General features: G+C 37.6%; 1 protein-coding gene across 9 annotated transcripts in view; it reads left to right on the top strand.

Annotated features, from left to right (window-relative positions):
* LOC101888568 (double-stranded RNA-specific editase Adar) overlaps positions 1-18027 on the top strand; it is a 288710-nt gene that overhangs the window by 44810 nt on the left and 225873 nt on the right. For 4 of the 9 annotated variants that reach the window (XM_059121962.1, XM_059121963.1, XM_059121964.1 and 1 more), the window contains one exon: positions 11293-11367. The exons of the other annotated variants lie outside the window; for them this stretch is intronic. In XM_059121962.1, coding sequence (XP_058977945.1) covers positions 11293-11367 — 75 coding nt within the window. The remainder of the gene's footprint in view (positions 1-11292; positions 11368-18027) is intronic. 9 annotated transcript variants of the gene reach the window in all.

The raw sequence follows: 18027 nt of genomic DNA, 5'->3' as shown, positions 1-18027 counted from the left end.
ATTTCCAAACAAAATAATTTCAAGGACCAAAAAGGGCAGAAACAGGTATCTATGAACAGTATTTTTGAGGGACCAAAAAGGCCACAAAGGTTTTTTTTAAAGAGTACTCCTTCAGGGACTAAGTGAACCACAAACGTGGATTTCTGAAGAGTATTTTGTTAAGGACTAACAAGCATAATAATCATGCATGTCTAAAGAGTAATATATGAAGGACCAAAAAATATATAAACGTAAATTTCTAACTAGTATTTTTTAAGGATCAAAAAGGACACAAACCTGGATTACTAAAGGGCGCTTTTTCAGGGTCCATTAAAACTAAAGCGTGGATTTCTAGCGAGTATTTTTTCGAGGACCAAGAAGGGCACAAACGTGACTTCCGAAGAGAAATATTTCCAGGACACAAAACGTGGAGTTCTAAAGAGTATTTTTTCAATGACCAGAAGAATCACAAGCGCCAATTTCTATAGAGTATTTTTTCAACTACCAACTAAGCCTCAAACGTGAAATTCTATAGACTACATTTTCAAGGTCCAACAGAGCCACAAACGTGGCTTTCTAAGGAGTATTTTTTTCAAGGAACAACAGACTTTTTCTTTTCAAGGACCAACAGGCTTTTTCATGGGCCACAAACGTGGATTTCTAAAGAGTATTATTTTCAAGGACCTCAAAGGACACAAACGTGAATTTTTAAATAGTATTATTTTCAAGGACCTCAAAGGACAGAAATGTAGATTTCTAAAAAGTATTTTTTTCAAGGACCAGCAGACTTTTTTATGGACCACAAACGTGGATTTCTAAAGATTATTCTTTTCAAGGACCTTAAAGGACACAAACGTAGATTTTTAAAGAGTATTATTTTCAAGGACCTCAAGGACACAAACGTGGATTTTTAAAGAGTATTATTTTCAAGGACCTCAAAGGACACAAACGTGGATTTTTAAAGAGTATTATTTTCAAGGACCTCAAAGGACACAAACGTGGATTTTTAAAGAGTATTATTTTCAAGGACCTCAAAGGACACAAACGTGGATTTTTAAAGAGTATAATTTTCAAGGACCTCAAAGGACATAAACGTGGATTTCTAGAGAGTATTATTTCAAGGACCTCAAAGGACACAAACGTGGATTTCTAAAGAGTATTCTTTTCAAGAACCTTAAAGGACACAAACGTGGATTTCTAAAGAGTATTATTTCAAGGACCTCAAAGGACATAAAGGTGGATTTCTAAAAAGTATTCTTTTCAAGGACCTCAAAGGACACAAACGTGGATTTCTAAAGAGTATTATTTTCAAGGACCAACAGTCTTTTTTATGGGCCACAAACGTGGAGTTCTAAAGAGTATTCTTTTCAAGGACCAACAGACTTTTTCATGGGTCACAAATGCGGATTTCCAAAAAGTATATTTATGAAGGACCTCAAAGGACACACACGTGGATTCCTTAAGAGAATTTTTTGATGGTCCAGAAGGGGCAGAAACGTGGATTTCCAAAGACTACTTTTTGAAGGACTAACAGAACCACAAACTTGGATTTCTAAAGAGTATTCTTTTCAAGGACCTCAAAGGATACAAAATTGGATTTCTAACGAGTATTTTCACAAGGATCAAATGCGGTACAACCCCTAATATTTGCATAAGTTCTAGATCAGGTGAAATGACGAAAATGGATTATATCGGTACACTCCATCAAGTATCTCCCTCACGAAGGGTCAACATTTTGAATAATTATAGCTCTTTCAAAATGTGATCTAACCCAAGGTCTGGTGTAGGGATGGAGTATATCGGACCACTTATTCTGGTACCTCCCCTACACAAGGGTCGAAATTCTAAGTATCCATGAAGCTCATAAAACGGGAAATTAACATTCGATTCTATTCAGACTTGGTACAACTCAATATTTCCATCAGCACATAATATATTATAAAGATGGTAGAGATCGGACCATTCCTTCTAGTATTGCCCAACATAGGGTTCAAGATTTTGAAAAACAAAACGCTCAAAGAAAACGAAGACTTTAAATTTCACACATCCAAATATTTTTGCTAACGCAGGAGCTTTTTTGAAGATGATACAGGGTGAGATGAAAAAAACTGCAACCAAATTCAGACTGCTGTCATTTCTTAGACACTCGTCCGACAGCTGTTAAAATAATTCCAGTGACAGCTCATTATATTGTTTACAAGCATACAAAAGCATTTTGGTGGGTGTATTAAAGCTTTGGGCATGCAAACATTTTGCCCGCAGACCTTGGACATTCCACGCGCCACTCATCGCACAATGGCCACCAAAATCTCCGGATACCAATCAGTTGGGCTATTGTGTATGGAGTATTTTGGAAAGCAAAGTTGGCACAAAAAAAAATACCAAAGTGTCGATCATTTCAAGCAAACGCTTCGCCGGGAATGGGCCAAAATACCGCAGAGCAACATTTGGGTAGCATGTGACGGTTTCATTGGCCGTTTGAAGGCCACAATTCGTGCCAAAGGTGACCAATTCGAACAAATCTAAACATATTCTAAAATTAGATGCTATTTCCGACATTTTTTGCTTTCATTCAATAAAAAATGCAAAAATGATGGCGTTTGACATTCATTTTTTATATCACCCTGTATATGATTTCCTGACGTTATAGTAAGATTTAGAGGGGAGGTTTCGCCCATATTTTAAATAAGGACCAAAAATTCCAAAATATTCCTCGTATTTTTATCTGCAATGTTGCCAATGATAATATGTACCTAAAATGTAAGGATTCCAAGGAATCCTAATCCGAAAATGTCAAAAAAGTGTGGAATAGGGAGGAACTTCCCCCTCTATTTAGGTTACTTTGCCATGTAAATTTTCAAAACGTGTATTTGTTTAGCTCTACTTTTATTATCTTCTAAATTTTCTCCGTAAATATTTTTGGTGTTCAAGACATGACATTCCATCCCTGTTCTGAATTTCTTGTGCGGATGATGGTGTGGAGCTATTTACGATTGGTTGTCTTGTTGTTTGTTTTTTTTCTGCACGTTGTAAACAAACCATGCAACCAACGAACCAACCAGCCAGTCAGTCAGTCAGCCGACCGTCTAACAACATAAATGATAATGTGTAATGAGAAAACTCTTTCGTTTTATATCTTCCTCTCCCCCCATTCCCTTCTGTATTTCCCTGCCATCCTTTATTGTCCTCACTTCCTTAACTTCTTCTTCTCCGTCTTCCATACGGAAGTCATTTTGCCATTTAATATCATAAATTATTTATGAAATTATTCTGCATGAGAGAAAGATAATTTTTATGTTGTTCCAGAGCTTAATCTCTGCTGATGTTGTTGTTGTTGTCCTCGTTGTTGTTGTCGGCGGACTATTGACCTGAATTGTTAATGAAAATGAGACTTGTTTCCACTTGTCGATTTTTATTATGGTTGGAGTGAATGACGAGGGAAGGGGGAGGAAATACTGGAAGGATTCCTTTTGTAATCGGCACAAAATACGAATTCTGCAATTGCAGTTATTTCAAGCGTGAGGTATGAGAAGCAGACAAATGATAATTTGATTTTGCTCCAACTTTGCGAACCCTAATATTTGCATCATTGCTACGTCAGGTGCGAAAATGAACAATATCGGGGCACTCCATCAAGTACCTACCCCACAAAAGGTCAAAGTTTTGAATAATCATAACTCTTATAAAATACGATATGAGTCCGATTGTCTTCAAATTACACACATCACAATATTTTTATTATCCCACGGTTTGGTGTGAAGATGGGATATATCGGCCCAATCCTTCAGGTACCTTCACCACAAAGGGTCAAATTTGGAATGTTCAAGAAGCTCATAAAACGCAAAATAACATCCGATTCCCTTCCGACTTGGCACTTCTCAATATTTCTATTCACACAAGATCTATTTTAAATTTGGTGGAGATCGGACCATTCCACCTGGTAACTCCCCCACAAAGGGTGGGGTTTTGAATAACCAAAACGATTATAAAATCCGAAATAAGCATCCGGTTCTCCTCAAATTTCACACATCCCAACATTTCAGCTAACACACGATATGCTGTGAAGATGGCATATACCGGTCCTCTCCCTCTGGTACCTCCTCCATAAAGGAGCAAAATTTTAAATATGCATGAAGCCCATAAAATACGGAATTAACATCCGATTCAATTCAGACTTGGCACATCTCAATATTTTCATTAACACAAGATCTGTTATAAAGATGATGGAGATCGGACCATTCCTTCTGGTAACTCATCCACAAAGGGTGGGGTTTTGAATAACCAAAACGATCATAAAATCCGAAAAGAGCATCCGGTTTCCTTCAAATTTCACACATCCCAATATTTTTACTAACACACGATCTGCTGTGAAGATGCCATATACCGGTTCACTCCTCTGATACCTTTCTCATAAAGGAGCAAAATTTTAAATAAGCATGAAGCCTATAAAACACGTAATTAACGTTCGATTCAATTCAGACGTGGCACATCTCAATATTTTCATAAACACAAGATCTTTTATAAAGATGATGGAGATCGGATCATTCCTTCCAAACCAATCATAAAATCCGAGATAAGCTTTCGGTTTAAATACACACATCACAATATTTTTATTAACCCAAGTTCTGCTGGTGTGAAGTTAGAATATATCGGTCCACTCCTTCTGGTACCTCCCCCACAAAGGGTTGACCCTTTTTTGAGTATTCATGAAGCTCATAAAACTCGAAATTAACATCCGATTCCATTCAGACTTGGGACATCACAATATTTCCATCATCACAAGATCTGTTATAAAGATGATGGAGATCGGACCATTTCTTTTGGTACCTATCCCACAAAGGGGGGGGGGGGGTGTTGAATAACTAAAACGATTATAAAATCCGAAATAATCATCCGGTTTCCTTCAAATTTCACACATTACAATATTTTTATTACCCAAGTTCTACTGGTTTGAAGATAGAATATACCGTTCCACTCCTTCAGGTACCTCCCCCACAAAGGGTTGACCTTTTTTTTAGTATCCATGAAGCTCATAAAACCCGAAATTAACATCCGATTCCATTCAGACTTGGGACATCTCAATATTTCCATCAACTCATGATCTGTTATAAAGATGATGGAGATCGGACCATTCCTTCTGGTACATCCCCCGCAAAGGGTCAAAGTTTTGAAAAACCAAAACGAGCATAAAATCCGAGATAAGCATCCCGTTCTCTTCAAAATATCACATTTTTATTAACCCAAGTTCTACTGGTGTAAAGATAGAATATATCGGTCCACTTCTTCAGGTACCTCCCCACAAAGGGTTGACCCTTTTCAAGTATCCATGGAGCTCATAAAACCCGAAATTAACATTCGATTCCATTCAGACTTGGCACATCTCAAAACATCCATCAACACAAGATCTGTTATAAATATGATAGAGATCGAACCATTCCTTCTGGTACCTATCCCACAAAGGGTCATAGTTTTGAATAACCAAAACGATCATAAAATCCGAGATAAGCATTCGGTTCTCTTCAAAATACACACATCACAATATTATTAACCCAAGTTGAAGATAGAATATATCGGTCCACTCCTTCAGGTACCTCCCCACAAAGGGTTGAGCCTTTTTCAGTATCCATGAGGCTCATAAAACCCCAATTTAACATCATCCGATCCCATTCAGACTTGGGACATCTCAATATTTCCATCAACTCAAGATCTGTTATAAAGTTGGTAGAGATCGGACCATTTCTTCTGGTATTTTTGAAAAACAAACGGCTCAAAGTAAGCGAAATAAGAATGCAGCTCTCCTCAGATCTGTTGTGAAGATGATATATATCTGCCAACCCCATCTGGTACCTCAACCACAAAGGGTCACAATTTCCAATACCTATATTTGTCATAACCTGCGAAACGAGTCAGTGATTCTCTACAAATTTACTATATCGATATAAATGTTCGATTTCCTTCAAATTTTCCCGACACCAATATTTTTTTATCTGTATTGATGAAGTATGAAAATGGAATACTTCGGTCCGCTATATCTGTTACCTCACGCATATTTCTACATTTTCCAAAAATTTGCACATATCTCACATAAAGTATAGGAAGTAGTCGACATGCTCCAGATCTGCCACGTTGTAATATTTTTAACAGTTTTCGGTCAGATACGAATTGGTCAAAATTGGCCAACTGCTTCGGAACCTCCCCCATAAAGGGTCAACAATTTGAATAATCATAACTCAAGGCTAGGGGGTATACATCTATCGGCAAAATCGAGTGATACTATTTTATTTGTTTTATTTTTTTAATTTTATTTTTTAATTGTTTTTATTTTATTTTTTTAATTTTTTTTTATTTTATTAAATTTTTTTTATTTTTTTTTTTAATTTTTTTTATTTTTTTTTAATTTTCACATTTTTACCCCCACTGTGCCTTGGAAATAGTACAAAAGAAGTTTTATATAAATTTTCCAAATGTAATTTTCCCTTTCATTCAGAAAAGTATTTATTCTTCATTCATTTGCCAAATAAAGTAAAACAATGTTTTTTGGCCCTCCGCATCCCTACCATGTGGCGGAACTTTTTATGTTAAAAACTAATTATTTTCGCTCCAATAACTTTAAATTGCTTATTTTCTTCAAATTCGCTCCCACTTGTTATTCGATTCGATTCCACATAAGCTCTGGCCATTATTAAGTTCTTAGTCTACTCCACCCCTCCACCCGTCTATGGTGCTATTCTTTCATTCATTTATCCTTATTACGGTCAGAGAGAACTACTCTATCATTACGAAGGCGGCGATATGAATGAAATAACAAAAGACAAAAAGAAACACAGACGAAAAGAATGGAGAAATTTTCATCTCCATTTGTTGTGCAATTTAATGCAATTAAATTAAATAAAAAAATTATATTTTTTCAACACGAACAAAAGTGGACATTTGTGTCCAACGACAATAGCAACAGCAGAACACAGATTGGAATCACAGAACGACACTTTGGTAGTTTTATTATTTTTTTTTTGTTTTTCTTTTCTCATGCCTGTCATGGGTGAGGAAGATCTGCCGCCTGGGGGTTCTCATGGGGGTACTATATGATTTAAAAAAAAAAAAAAATTGAAGTAATTGAATCAACCAACGTCTGATGGTGGTGATGATTTCGTTTAGTCCGTCAAATGTAGAGACAAACAAGAAAAATCAGTATCAGTCGGTTTTGCTGACAGATTTATACCCCCAGCCTTGAGTTATGATTATTCAAACTGTTGACCCTTTATAGGGGGAGGTTCCGATATAAATATTACAACGTGCCCGACTACTTCCTATACTTTATATGAGATATGGTGCACATTTTTGGAAAATGTGGAAATATGCGACAGTTAACAGATATAGCGGACCGAAGTATTCCATTTTCATAGTTCATCTATTACAGATAAAAATATTAGTATGTGCAAAATTTGAAGGAAATCGGACACGTTATATCCAATTTTATGCGAAATTATAAATTCCGATAAGTTATATATTCATATTAGATTTCTGGTTAAGACAAATATTTAGATATGGAAGTTATGAGGTACCAGAAGGGGTTGGCAGATATATATCATTTTTACAAAAAAATTATTTGGATATGTGGAATTTGAAAAGAGTTGGTGGAGGCTTATCTCGCGTTTCGTTTCGCTCCAAAATCTTCAACCATATGTGGGGGAGGTACCAGAAGAAATGCTCCGATCTGTAACGTTTTTATAAGAGATCTTGTGTTAATGGAAATATTGAGATGTTCCAAGTCTGAATGGAATCGGTTGTTAATTTCGGGTTTTATGAGCTTCATGGTTATTCAAAATTTTGACCCTTTGTGGGGGAGATACCAGATGGAGTGGACCGATATATTCCATCTTTATAATAATATTGTGATGTGTGTAATTTGAAGAGAGCCGGATGCTTATTTCGAATCTTGTGATCGTTTTGGTTATTCGAAACTTTGACCCTTTTTGGTGGAAGTTTCCAGCAGGAATGGTCCAATCTGTACCATCTTTATAACAGATGTTGTGTTGATGGAAATATTGAGATGTTCCAAGTCTGAATGGAATCGGATGTTAATTTCGTGATTTAGGAGCTTCATGGATATTCAAAATGTTGACCCTTTGTGAAGGAGGTACCAGAAGGAGTCGACTGATATACCCCATCTTCACAACAGACTTTGGGTTAATAAAAATATTGCGATGTGTGTAATTTGAAGAGAACCAGATGCTTATTTTGGGTATTATGACCCTTTTAGTTATTCAAAAAATTGACCCTTTTTGGGGGGAGGTACCAGAAGGAATTGTCCGATCTGTACCATTTTTATAACAGATCTTGAGTTTATGGTAATATTAAGATGTGCCAAGTCTGAATGGAATCGAATGCTAATTTCGTGATTTATGACCTTCATGAATATTCAAAATTTTGACCCTTTGTGGGAGAGATGCCAGAAGGAGTGGTCCGATATATTCCATCATCACAACAGATCTTGGGTTAATAAAACTATTGTGATGTGTGTCATTTGAAGACAATCGGACACTTACATCACATTTTATAAGAGTTGTAATTATTCAAAATTTTGCCCCTTTGTGAACGAGGTACTAGAAGGAGTGGACTGATATATCCCATCTTCACACCAGACCTTGGGTCAATATAAATATTGGGATATTTGAAATTTGAAGACAATTGGATTATTACATCATTTATGAGAGTGAAAATTATTTAAATTTTGACCCTTTTGTGGGGGAGGTACCAGAAGTAGTGAACCGATATACTCCATCTTAACACCAGACCTTGGGTTAATATAAATATTGGGATGTATGAAATTTGAAGACAATCGGACTTCTACATCACAATTTATAAGATTTGTTATTATTCAAAATTTTGACCCTTTGTGGGAGAGGTACTTGGTGGACTGGACCGATATTATCGATTTTCGCACCTGAAGTAGCAATGATGCAAATATTAGGATTCGCAAAGTTGAAACAAAATCGGATTATCCTTTCTCTTTCTGGGCAGTAAAATATTTTTTTTTTTTCGAAAATTTCGACCTTTTGTGGGGGAGGTACCAGAAGGAGTGGACCGATATTGCCCATCTTCAAACTCGATCTAAGTTTGATAAATATGTTACGATGTACTAAGTTTGGATAAAATCGAAAAATAACTTCAAGAGTTACCGTGCGCACCAGCTATACAGATGGACGGTCGGACATCGCTAGATCGACTCCAAATATCCTGAAACGGACATTTGGTCCAAAGAGACCCAGTGTCTAAAACCATTATTTCGATGAGGTACGTTTTGGTCGTATCAAATGATATACAGGGTGAGATGAAAAAACTGCAACCAACTTCAGACTGCTGTCACTTCTAAGTCACTCGTCCGACAGCTGTTCAAATTATTCCACTGACAGCTCAATATATTGTTTAAAAGCGTACAAAAGCCTTTTTGGTGAGAATTTTCCAGAAAAAAAGTTATTCGTAATGGAATTCAAGCGTGATAGTGCGATTTCTCAATATTTGGCTGGAAAACCACAAGAGGCTATCGTTAGAGCACTTCAGCATTTAAATGTAAATAAATGGATTTTGTGTCTCGTACCATCGCTCGTTAACGTATGATACTGGTAGCGTAGCCCGATGTCAAGGAAGTGGACGGAAGTAAACAGCAACATCAGCAGAAATGATTCGAAAAGTAAAGAAGCGACTTCGATCGAAAGCCGCGTCGCAGTGGCCAAAAAATGTCTCGTGAGCTGAACATATCGCAATATTCCATTCGGCAAATATTGTCAAATGAGCTCGGGGTAAAGCCATTCAAAATTCCACAAAAGTGCAAGAACTTACACCGCAACGGAAAGAAAATAAACGCAAAAGAGCTAAAGAGTTGCTTCGCTTGGCCGAAAGTGGTGAACCTGCCGAATTTGGTTTTCTTCGCTCTGATGAGAAAACATTCGTTGTCCAGAAGTTTGTAAACGAACAAAATGATTGTGTTGACTTGCCAAATAGGTTGGCTGAAAATGTGCACCTTCGGTTGGCTACCAGAACTCAAGCGCCGGCCATGGTGATGGTGTGGGCCGCCATATCAGCCGATTGTCGCTTTCCTCTCATATTAATCGACTGTGGCATCAGAATAAATGCCGAGTATTGTCGTGAAAATATTCTGGAGGGTGTATTAAAGCCTTGGGCACGCAAACATTTTGGCCGCAGACCTTGGACATTCCAACAGGACTCAGCAAGCGCCACCCATGAATGGTTACAAAATGAGGTTGCTCGCTTCATTTCCAGCGCACAATGACCACCAAAATCTCCGGATACCAATCCGTTGGACTATTGTGTCTGGAGTATTTTGGAAAGCAAGGTTGGCACTTAAAAATACCAAAGTGTCGATCACCTCAAGAAAGCGCTTCGCGGGAATGGACCAAAATACCGCAGAGCAAAATTCGGGCTGCATGTGACAGTTTCATTGGCTGTTTTAAGGCCATAATTCGTGCCATAGGTGACCAATTCGAATAAATCTTAATTTATTCTAAAATTTGATGCTATTTCCGATATTTTTTGCTTTCATTCAATAACATTTAAAAAAGTGTAAAAATTATGGCGTTTGACTTTGTTGCAGTTTTTTGTTATCTCATCCTGTATAGCAAATGTTTGTATGAATGTCGTTGTTGCTCCACTTCCTTATACCCTTTGCATATGTGGGTGTTTCCTTGTATTTGTGTATTTATGTTTAATTCTCTCACTTCTTTATATATGTATTTTCTGCTGACTCCTGTTCCGTCTATATAAATATTTTATTTAATCAAAAGTTAAAAGAAATGTGGCATTACATCGTGTCTTTTACGGAGCATCTTCTTCCTCCACTTGAAGTGACAGACATAACAGACAGTCCGACAAACCGAGAGACTGACATGCCAACAAGATTTCAAGTGGCAGGTGCTTCGTTTGTTTGCATTTCATTCTCACTCCCAGCGAATTGACGCTGGGATTTCACTTTGATTTGTTTTCAATAAAAAAAAGAAACAAATTTCTTCTCAGGTGATGTGCGAATTGCTTGAATTGCGATTTCAGTTTTAATTTTGGAGTCTGGTCTTTGTTTTTGGCTTTCTTTTCGGAGGAAAATTAGAAATAACATTTTAAATTTAATTTGTAATCGTTTTTTCTTAAATTTTTATTTCCTTCTTTCAAATATTTATTCATTTTATGTAGCCCAGCAATATATTATTTTTCTAACAAATTTTATGCCGGATTCTGCTTTCAAAATTGTGCCAACTTCCATTAACATTTTCCCCAATTCTTAATCTATTTCCTCTATTTTAGGTAAGACCCATATGTAATCATCCGGGAAGGTCTATTTTCGGGAAAAATAATTTTGAGGGGGGTATGTCCCCAAAGGTAAGTTTTTGAGGATATACACCTCTTTCCACGTTACAACTATGCTACATTGATTTTCCCGAAAAATTCTAAAACATATATTGGATTATTGGGAATTGTATTTTTAATTTTATTTTTTCAGAGAACTTTCAAAATTTTGATTTTTTCCATAAAAAAAATATTGTCTCATTTCCGCTGAGAATGAGGAATTCCAATCCCTCCGAGGACGAAATTTTTCGTATGGAAAAATTTTTCACCTCAGCGAGGAGGACTTTTTTCCTTTTTCGCATAGAAAAAAGTTCGAACCTCTGTGAGGAAAGACTTTTTTCCGTAAAAAAAAGTTCGAACCTCTGTGTGGATAGATTTTTTCCGTGTAGAAAAAAGTTCGAACTTCAGTGAGGATGGACTATGGACCGTATCGAAAAAAAGTTCGAAGAGGACGATTTTTTTTCGTATAGAAAAAAATTCGGACCTCAGTGTGAGGACGACTTTTTTCGTATAGTAAAAAGTTCGAACTTCAGTGAGGAGGACTTTTTTCCGCGTAGAAAAAAGTTCGAACCTCAGTGAGGAGGACTTTTTTCCGCATAGAAAAAAGTTCCAACCTCAGAGTGGGGACGAATCTTTTTCGTATAGAAAAAAGTTCGAACCTCAGTGTGAGAACGAATTTTTTTTCGCATAGAAAAAAGTTCGAACCTCAGTGTGAGGACGAATTTTTTTCGCATAGAAAAAAGTTCGAACCTCAGTGTGGGGATGAATCTTTTTCGTATAGAAAAAAGTTCGAACCTCAGTGAGGAGGACTTTTTTCCGCATAGAAAAAAGTTCGAACCTCAGTGAGGAGGACTTTTTTCCGCATAGACAAAAGTTCGAACCTCAGTGAGGAGGACAAATTTTTTTCGTATAGAAAAAAGTTCGAACCTCAATGAGGAGGACGAATTTTTTTCGTATAGAAAAAAGTTCGAACCTCAGTGAGGAGGACGAATTTTTTTCGTATAGAAAAAAGTTCGAACCTCAGTGAGGAGGACGAATTTTTTTCGTATAGAAAAAAGTTCGAACCTCAGTGAGGAGGACGAATTTTTTTCGTATAGAAAAAAGTTCGAACCTCCGTGTGAGGACGAATTTTTTTCGTATAGAAAAAAGTTCGAACCTCAGTGTGAGGACGAATTTTTTTCGTATAGAAAAAAGTTCGAACCTCAGTGAGGAGGACGAATTTTTTTCGTATAGAAAAAAGTTCGAACCTCAGTGAGGAGGACGAATTTTTTGTTGTATAGAAAAAAGTTCGAACCTCAGTGTGAGGACGATTTTTTTTCCGCATAGAAAAAAGTTCGAACCTCAGTCAGGAGGACTTTTTTCCGCATAGGACAAAATTCGAACCTCAGTGAGGAGGACTTTTTTCCGCATAGAAAACAGTTCGAACCTCAGTGAGGAGTACTTTTTTCTCGTATAGAAAAAACCTTCGAACCTCAACGAGGAGGACTTTTTCCGTGTAGAAAAATTTCCGAGCCTCAGCGAAAAAATCTTTCCTAAGAAGCAAAACCTTACCTTCTTCTCACCACCTACAGAAAAATTAAAATTTGGCTCACCACCCTAATTATGGTCGTCGTAGTCGTATCGCATAGCCGTCCTGCTGATATTCCAGAAAGAAATGTGCGTGACTTTACACCATTTGCTAATGTGTGTAATAAAATAAAGGAAAATTACAACGGAAGCAGAATCAGCAACAACAACGTCAAACAAATAAGTTTCACAAATTACATGCCGAGTCACAATGTCTAGCAAGAAATTAACTTGGAGCAAAGTAGGGTTTGTGGAAAGGGGGTGGGGGTCTCCTCCCAATTTTGCATTGTTCTGTGATTAGTAGGGTGTTGTTGTTGTTGTGTTTTCCTTCTTCTTTCAATCCTTTGCAGAGGAAACCTCCCCACACACACAGGCACACACAAATTGCATCATGCAGTGCTGACGTTATGACAACACTGTCTTTTGTCCTGCTGTTAGCTTTGACCACATTTCCCACACCATTCATCCTAGCGCCTGCAAATTGCTGGCTGGTTGGCTGAACACAATTGAGTTTATATAAAAATAAAGAATTCTGCTGCATTTTCATTCTCTGCCAAAAAATAAAGGACGGGACGGAAGGGGGCCAGAGCTGAGAATGCAATGAAAAGCAATTCATGACACCATTGTTGTGTTTATTTCTTTTTAATCACTTTTTTCTTTGAGATTGACAAAGAAGTTGACGGTGCTGCTGAAACTGAATTGTCGGGAGTGGTTGAAGAAGCTTGCCACTTGATTTGTTTCACCACCCTCCATTCTCCCTCGCACAAACCCCCTCCCCCCACACCCAATTAAAACAGAAGAATGTTGGATATTCGTGCCTTGCAACCAGCCAGCTGCTCAACCAAGAGCCTTCGCTGATGAAGTGTGGAAATGAAATCAAGTGTTTCGTTGGCTATTTGTTGTCTGTTCACCCGTCTGTTTTATTCTATAAATTAACTGTCATATCAGAATCGCCTGACTGACTACCGACCTGGCTGTCTTTCTGTCTGCTGTTGCAGTTTTTCATCACTTACCACTCAAAGTCTTTGGAATGAATGTAAAAAAAACACAAGACAGAGGGTAACATTTTTCTTCAGAATTTAATTCAGTCTGTCTTACAAAATTACATGAAGTGACACAACACAATAGACGTATGAGTTATTTAAAACATTTATATTATCACATCACTCATACGAATAATTGAATAAATTTTTAGGGATAAATTTCAATGAAGAAATCTCAAAGAAAACATGATTTAAAGAAAATTAAGCAAAAAAAAAAAAAAAAAAGAAAGAAATTTAGATTCGAACTTTTTTCTATGCGAACAAACTCCTTATTGAGGTTCGAATTTCTGGCTATACGAAAAAAATCGCCCTCACTGAGGTTCAAATTTTTTTTGATACGGAAAAAGTACTCCTCATTAAGGTGCTCACAGAGGCTCGAACTTTCTTCTTTACGAAAAAAGTGCTCACAGAGGTTTCTTCGATGCGAAAAAAAGTTTTCTATACGGAAAAAATTCGACCTCACTGCTGAGGTTCGAACTTTTTTCTATACGGAAAAAATTCGACCTCACTGCTGAAGTTCGAACCTTTTCTATACGGAAAAAGTTCGACCTCACTGCTGAGGTTCGAACTTTTTTCAATACGGAAAAAATTCGACCTCACTGCTGAGGTTCGAACTTTTTTCTATACGGAAAAAATTCGACCTCACTGCTGAGGTTCGAACTTTTTTCTATACAGAAAAAAGTCGACCTCACTGCTGAGGTTCGAACTTTTTCTATACAGAAAAAAGTCGACCTCACTGCTGAGGTTCGAAATTTTTTCTATACAGAAAAAAGTCGACCTCACTGCTGAGGTTCGAACATTTTTCTATACAGAAAAAGTCGACCTCACTGCTGAGGTTCGAACTTTTTTCTATACAGAAAAAGTCGACCTCACTGCTGAGGTTCGAACTTTTTTCTATACAGAAAAAGACGACCTCACTGCTGAGGTTCGAACTTTTTTCTATACAGAAAAAAGTCGACCTCACTGCTGAGGTACGAACTTTTTTCTATACGGAAAAAAGTCCTTCTTACTCACATTCGATATTTTTTTTCTATGCGAAAAAGTCGCCCTCTCTCTGAGGTTCGAACTTTCTTCCATACGAACAAAGTCGTCCTCACCGAGGTTCGAACTTTCTTGTAAACGAACAAAGTAGTCCTTACTCAGAGGTTCGAGCTATTTCTATTAGTCTTGCTTGATTCTTTTGTTGAAATCGGAAGTTTGGTAAGCAAATTTCTGTTATGTTATTATTTCCATACTTTGGTAGAGGTTGGTATAAAAAGTCAAAATCCTTGTCGATTTAGGTCGGTAATAGATTGAAATATTTTAGGTTCTTTAAATGGTAAAAGACCTTATGGATATTTGTGTAGGATACCTTTTTAAGGAGGAGACCTTAAATTATAAAATTTTGTTTTGATGTTCTCCATGCAATTTTCTACACTTTTCAAACATCTTCCGGTATCCTGTAAACAGAGAATTTCTTAAGGTGTCCTATTTATACAAATCACTTTTCAGGTCTTGTATTAATAGAAGAGCTCCTTACGGGATTTTTTGTATAGACGTGGATTTTTCTATAGACATATGTAAAAGTTCTCCATCTAAATAAAGAAGCTTCTTTGGAAGACCTTTATTAGGAACTTTATTAAAAAAAAATTTTTAGGTGTCATATGGACAGTGCCTTCGTAGGGTATCCTATCGATAGAATAGCTCCGAAGGGTCTTTTTAATTTCAAAGACTCTTTGAAAGCCTTCCGAATTTTTAAAATTTTTAAAATTTTTATCGCAAAGTAATAGAACAGGCAAGTCCCACCCTTCTCCATTCTCAGGAAATATTACTGAGAACAATATAGGGATTATTTTGGTTTTCTTATAGAAGACCTAAAGGTCTTCTCATGAAAGACGAGAAGGTCTTCTTTTAAAAGACGAGAGGGCCTTTCCATAGAAGACGAGAATGTCTTCTCACAGAAGGCGAGATGGTCTTCGCCTAGAAGACGAGAGAATCTTGTCATAGAAGAGCTGCAAAGGTCTTCTCACTTACCTTTACTGAAAAGTGGCTGCCTTCAGTGGCAGAATCCTTCCTTAGAGTAGCTGGGCTAAGATCCCTCTAATGTATAGCAGTTGGTAATAGTTGCCCTCAGTGGCCTCTTCTGTAGAGTAGAGGTGGTCTCAGGGACCACTACAGTAGATTACTTGGCCCTAAAGGTCACAACTGCAGAGCAGATTGCTGTAAAGGTCACTCCTATTGAGTACCTAGTTCTAGATTCCACTACTAAAGAGTTGCTAGCTGTAGAGGTCACTGCTGCTGATTAGCTGACCGCAAACGCTACTGCTGTAGTGTACCTGACGATAAAAAAGGCCGCCACTGTATACCAGCTGGCCCTAGATGCCACTAATGAAGAGTGGCTGGCGGCAGAGGTCACTGCAGTAGATTAGCTGACCGCAGAAGTCACTACGGGCCCTAGAAGCCAACAATGCATAGTAGCTAACCCTAGAGTCCACCACTCTAGACCAGTTGGCCCTATATGCCACTAATGAAGAGTAGCTGGTGGCAGAGGTCACTGCTGTTGATTAGCTAACCTTAAAGGCCACTACTGTAGTGTAGCTGACGATAAAGGTCACTAAAGTAGAGTATCTGGCACTAGAGGCCGACACTGTCGACCAGCTGTCCTAGATACCACTACTGAAGAGTTGCTAGCCGCAGAGGTCACTGCTGCAGATTAGCTGACCGCAAAGGCTACTACTGTAGTGCAACTGACGATAAAAGAGACCACCACTGTATACCAGTTGGCCCTAGATGCCACTGGCGGCAGAGGTCACTGCTGTAGATTAGCTGACCGCAGGAGTCCCTACGGGCCCTAGAGGCCAACAATGCACAGTGGAGTTGCGGGCAGCAAAAATCACTGCTGTAGAAAAGCTGACCGTAGATGTAACTACAGGCCCTAGAGGCCACCACTGTATAGTGGCTGGTCCTAGAGGGCACCACTGTAGAGTAGCTGACCCTAGAGGACATCAGTGTGTAGAAGCTAGCCCTAGAGTGGCTGAGATAGTAGCGATATTTGGCGAAATAAAATAAAAAACATGGCCAAAACATCAAAAAAATACTTGAAATCGGAGTTTTCCTTTCATGATGGCTATATCCATGATTCCAAAAATCTCAATTGAATTTCAAGGCTCAAGGCAAGGGATGTACAATCCTACCAATTAATAATGGAAAATAAATTAATTCTGGCTGGCCATGGGAATGATTTTTTTGGTAAAATCGTAATTTTCTCTAAGTCTCGATCACAGGCCCACTTAGTGCAGCGAAAACGCATAGGACGGTCAGTTGGCTTCAACTGCTAAATCAATTGTATACCATCATACCATACCTTTTTGCAAAGTTCGTCTTCGAAATGTTCAATTGTTTGGAACGATGTTGAATTGATGTAGATGGCGCTTCACCTATACTATCTGCCACAACGGCAATACTCTCGGGTGTACGCTCTTAACGATGAGGTCCAGTTTTTTCATTTTCCTCAATTTTCGCAAAGATTCTGCAATGTCGCAATTTCGGAGAGGTAGATGTTCAAGCGTATACATATTCCTTCCGTGGAAGGATGAAACTAATCATCTTTAAAATCCGACATGAAGTACGTTTTTATATAACAGGAAAATAAAAATACTGTATGGACCACTTAACTCCAAGATGACGCAGAAGTTATCTTTTTAGTAATTTTCGTGCCTTAAGGTACGAATTTCCAAAAGTCCTTCCATATCCCAATACAAGTTTCAGCCGTTAAACCTGGTCACTCAATCACCCTATTGTTTTATTCCTATGAATGTTGTGGATTGATACTCGTGGCATATAGTTTTGAGTCGTAACCTCTTGGTGTTATAACAACTGTTGTTTAATTAAAACAAAGCGATAAATTTAACAAGTACTTTGATTTAAATAAATAGCGACAATTTATTTATATCACGTACTGTCAACAATGCCATATGATAAATATAAACTAGAGTATATTGAAGGCCAATACGTGTTACGCGTAATTTATAATGTTTACACCGATGACATTAATTGGTTCAATACCAAATATTGCGGATTTGGAGAATTTATTTTCGATTATTAA

The sequence above is a fragment of the Musca domestica genome, unplaced genomic scaffold, assembly GCF_030504385.1.
Source record: "Musca domestica strain aabys unplaced genomic scaffold, Musca_domestica.polishedcontigs.V.1.1 2, whole genome shotgun sequence".
NCBI lineage: Eukaryota > Metazoa > Arthropoda > Insecta > Diptera > Muscidae > Musca > Musca domestica.
The sequence above is the reverse complement of the archived record's forward strand: the minus strand, read 5'-3'. Positions and strand labels throughout refer to the sequence as shown.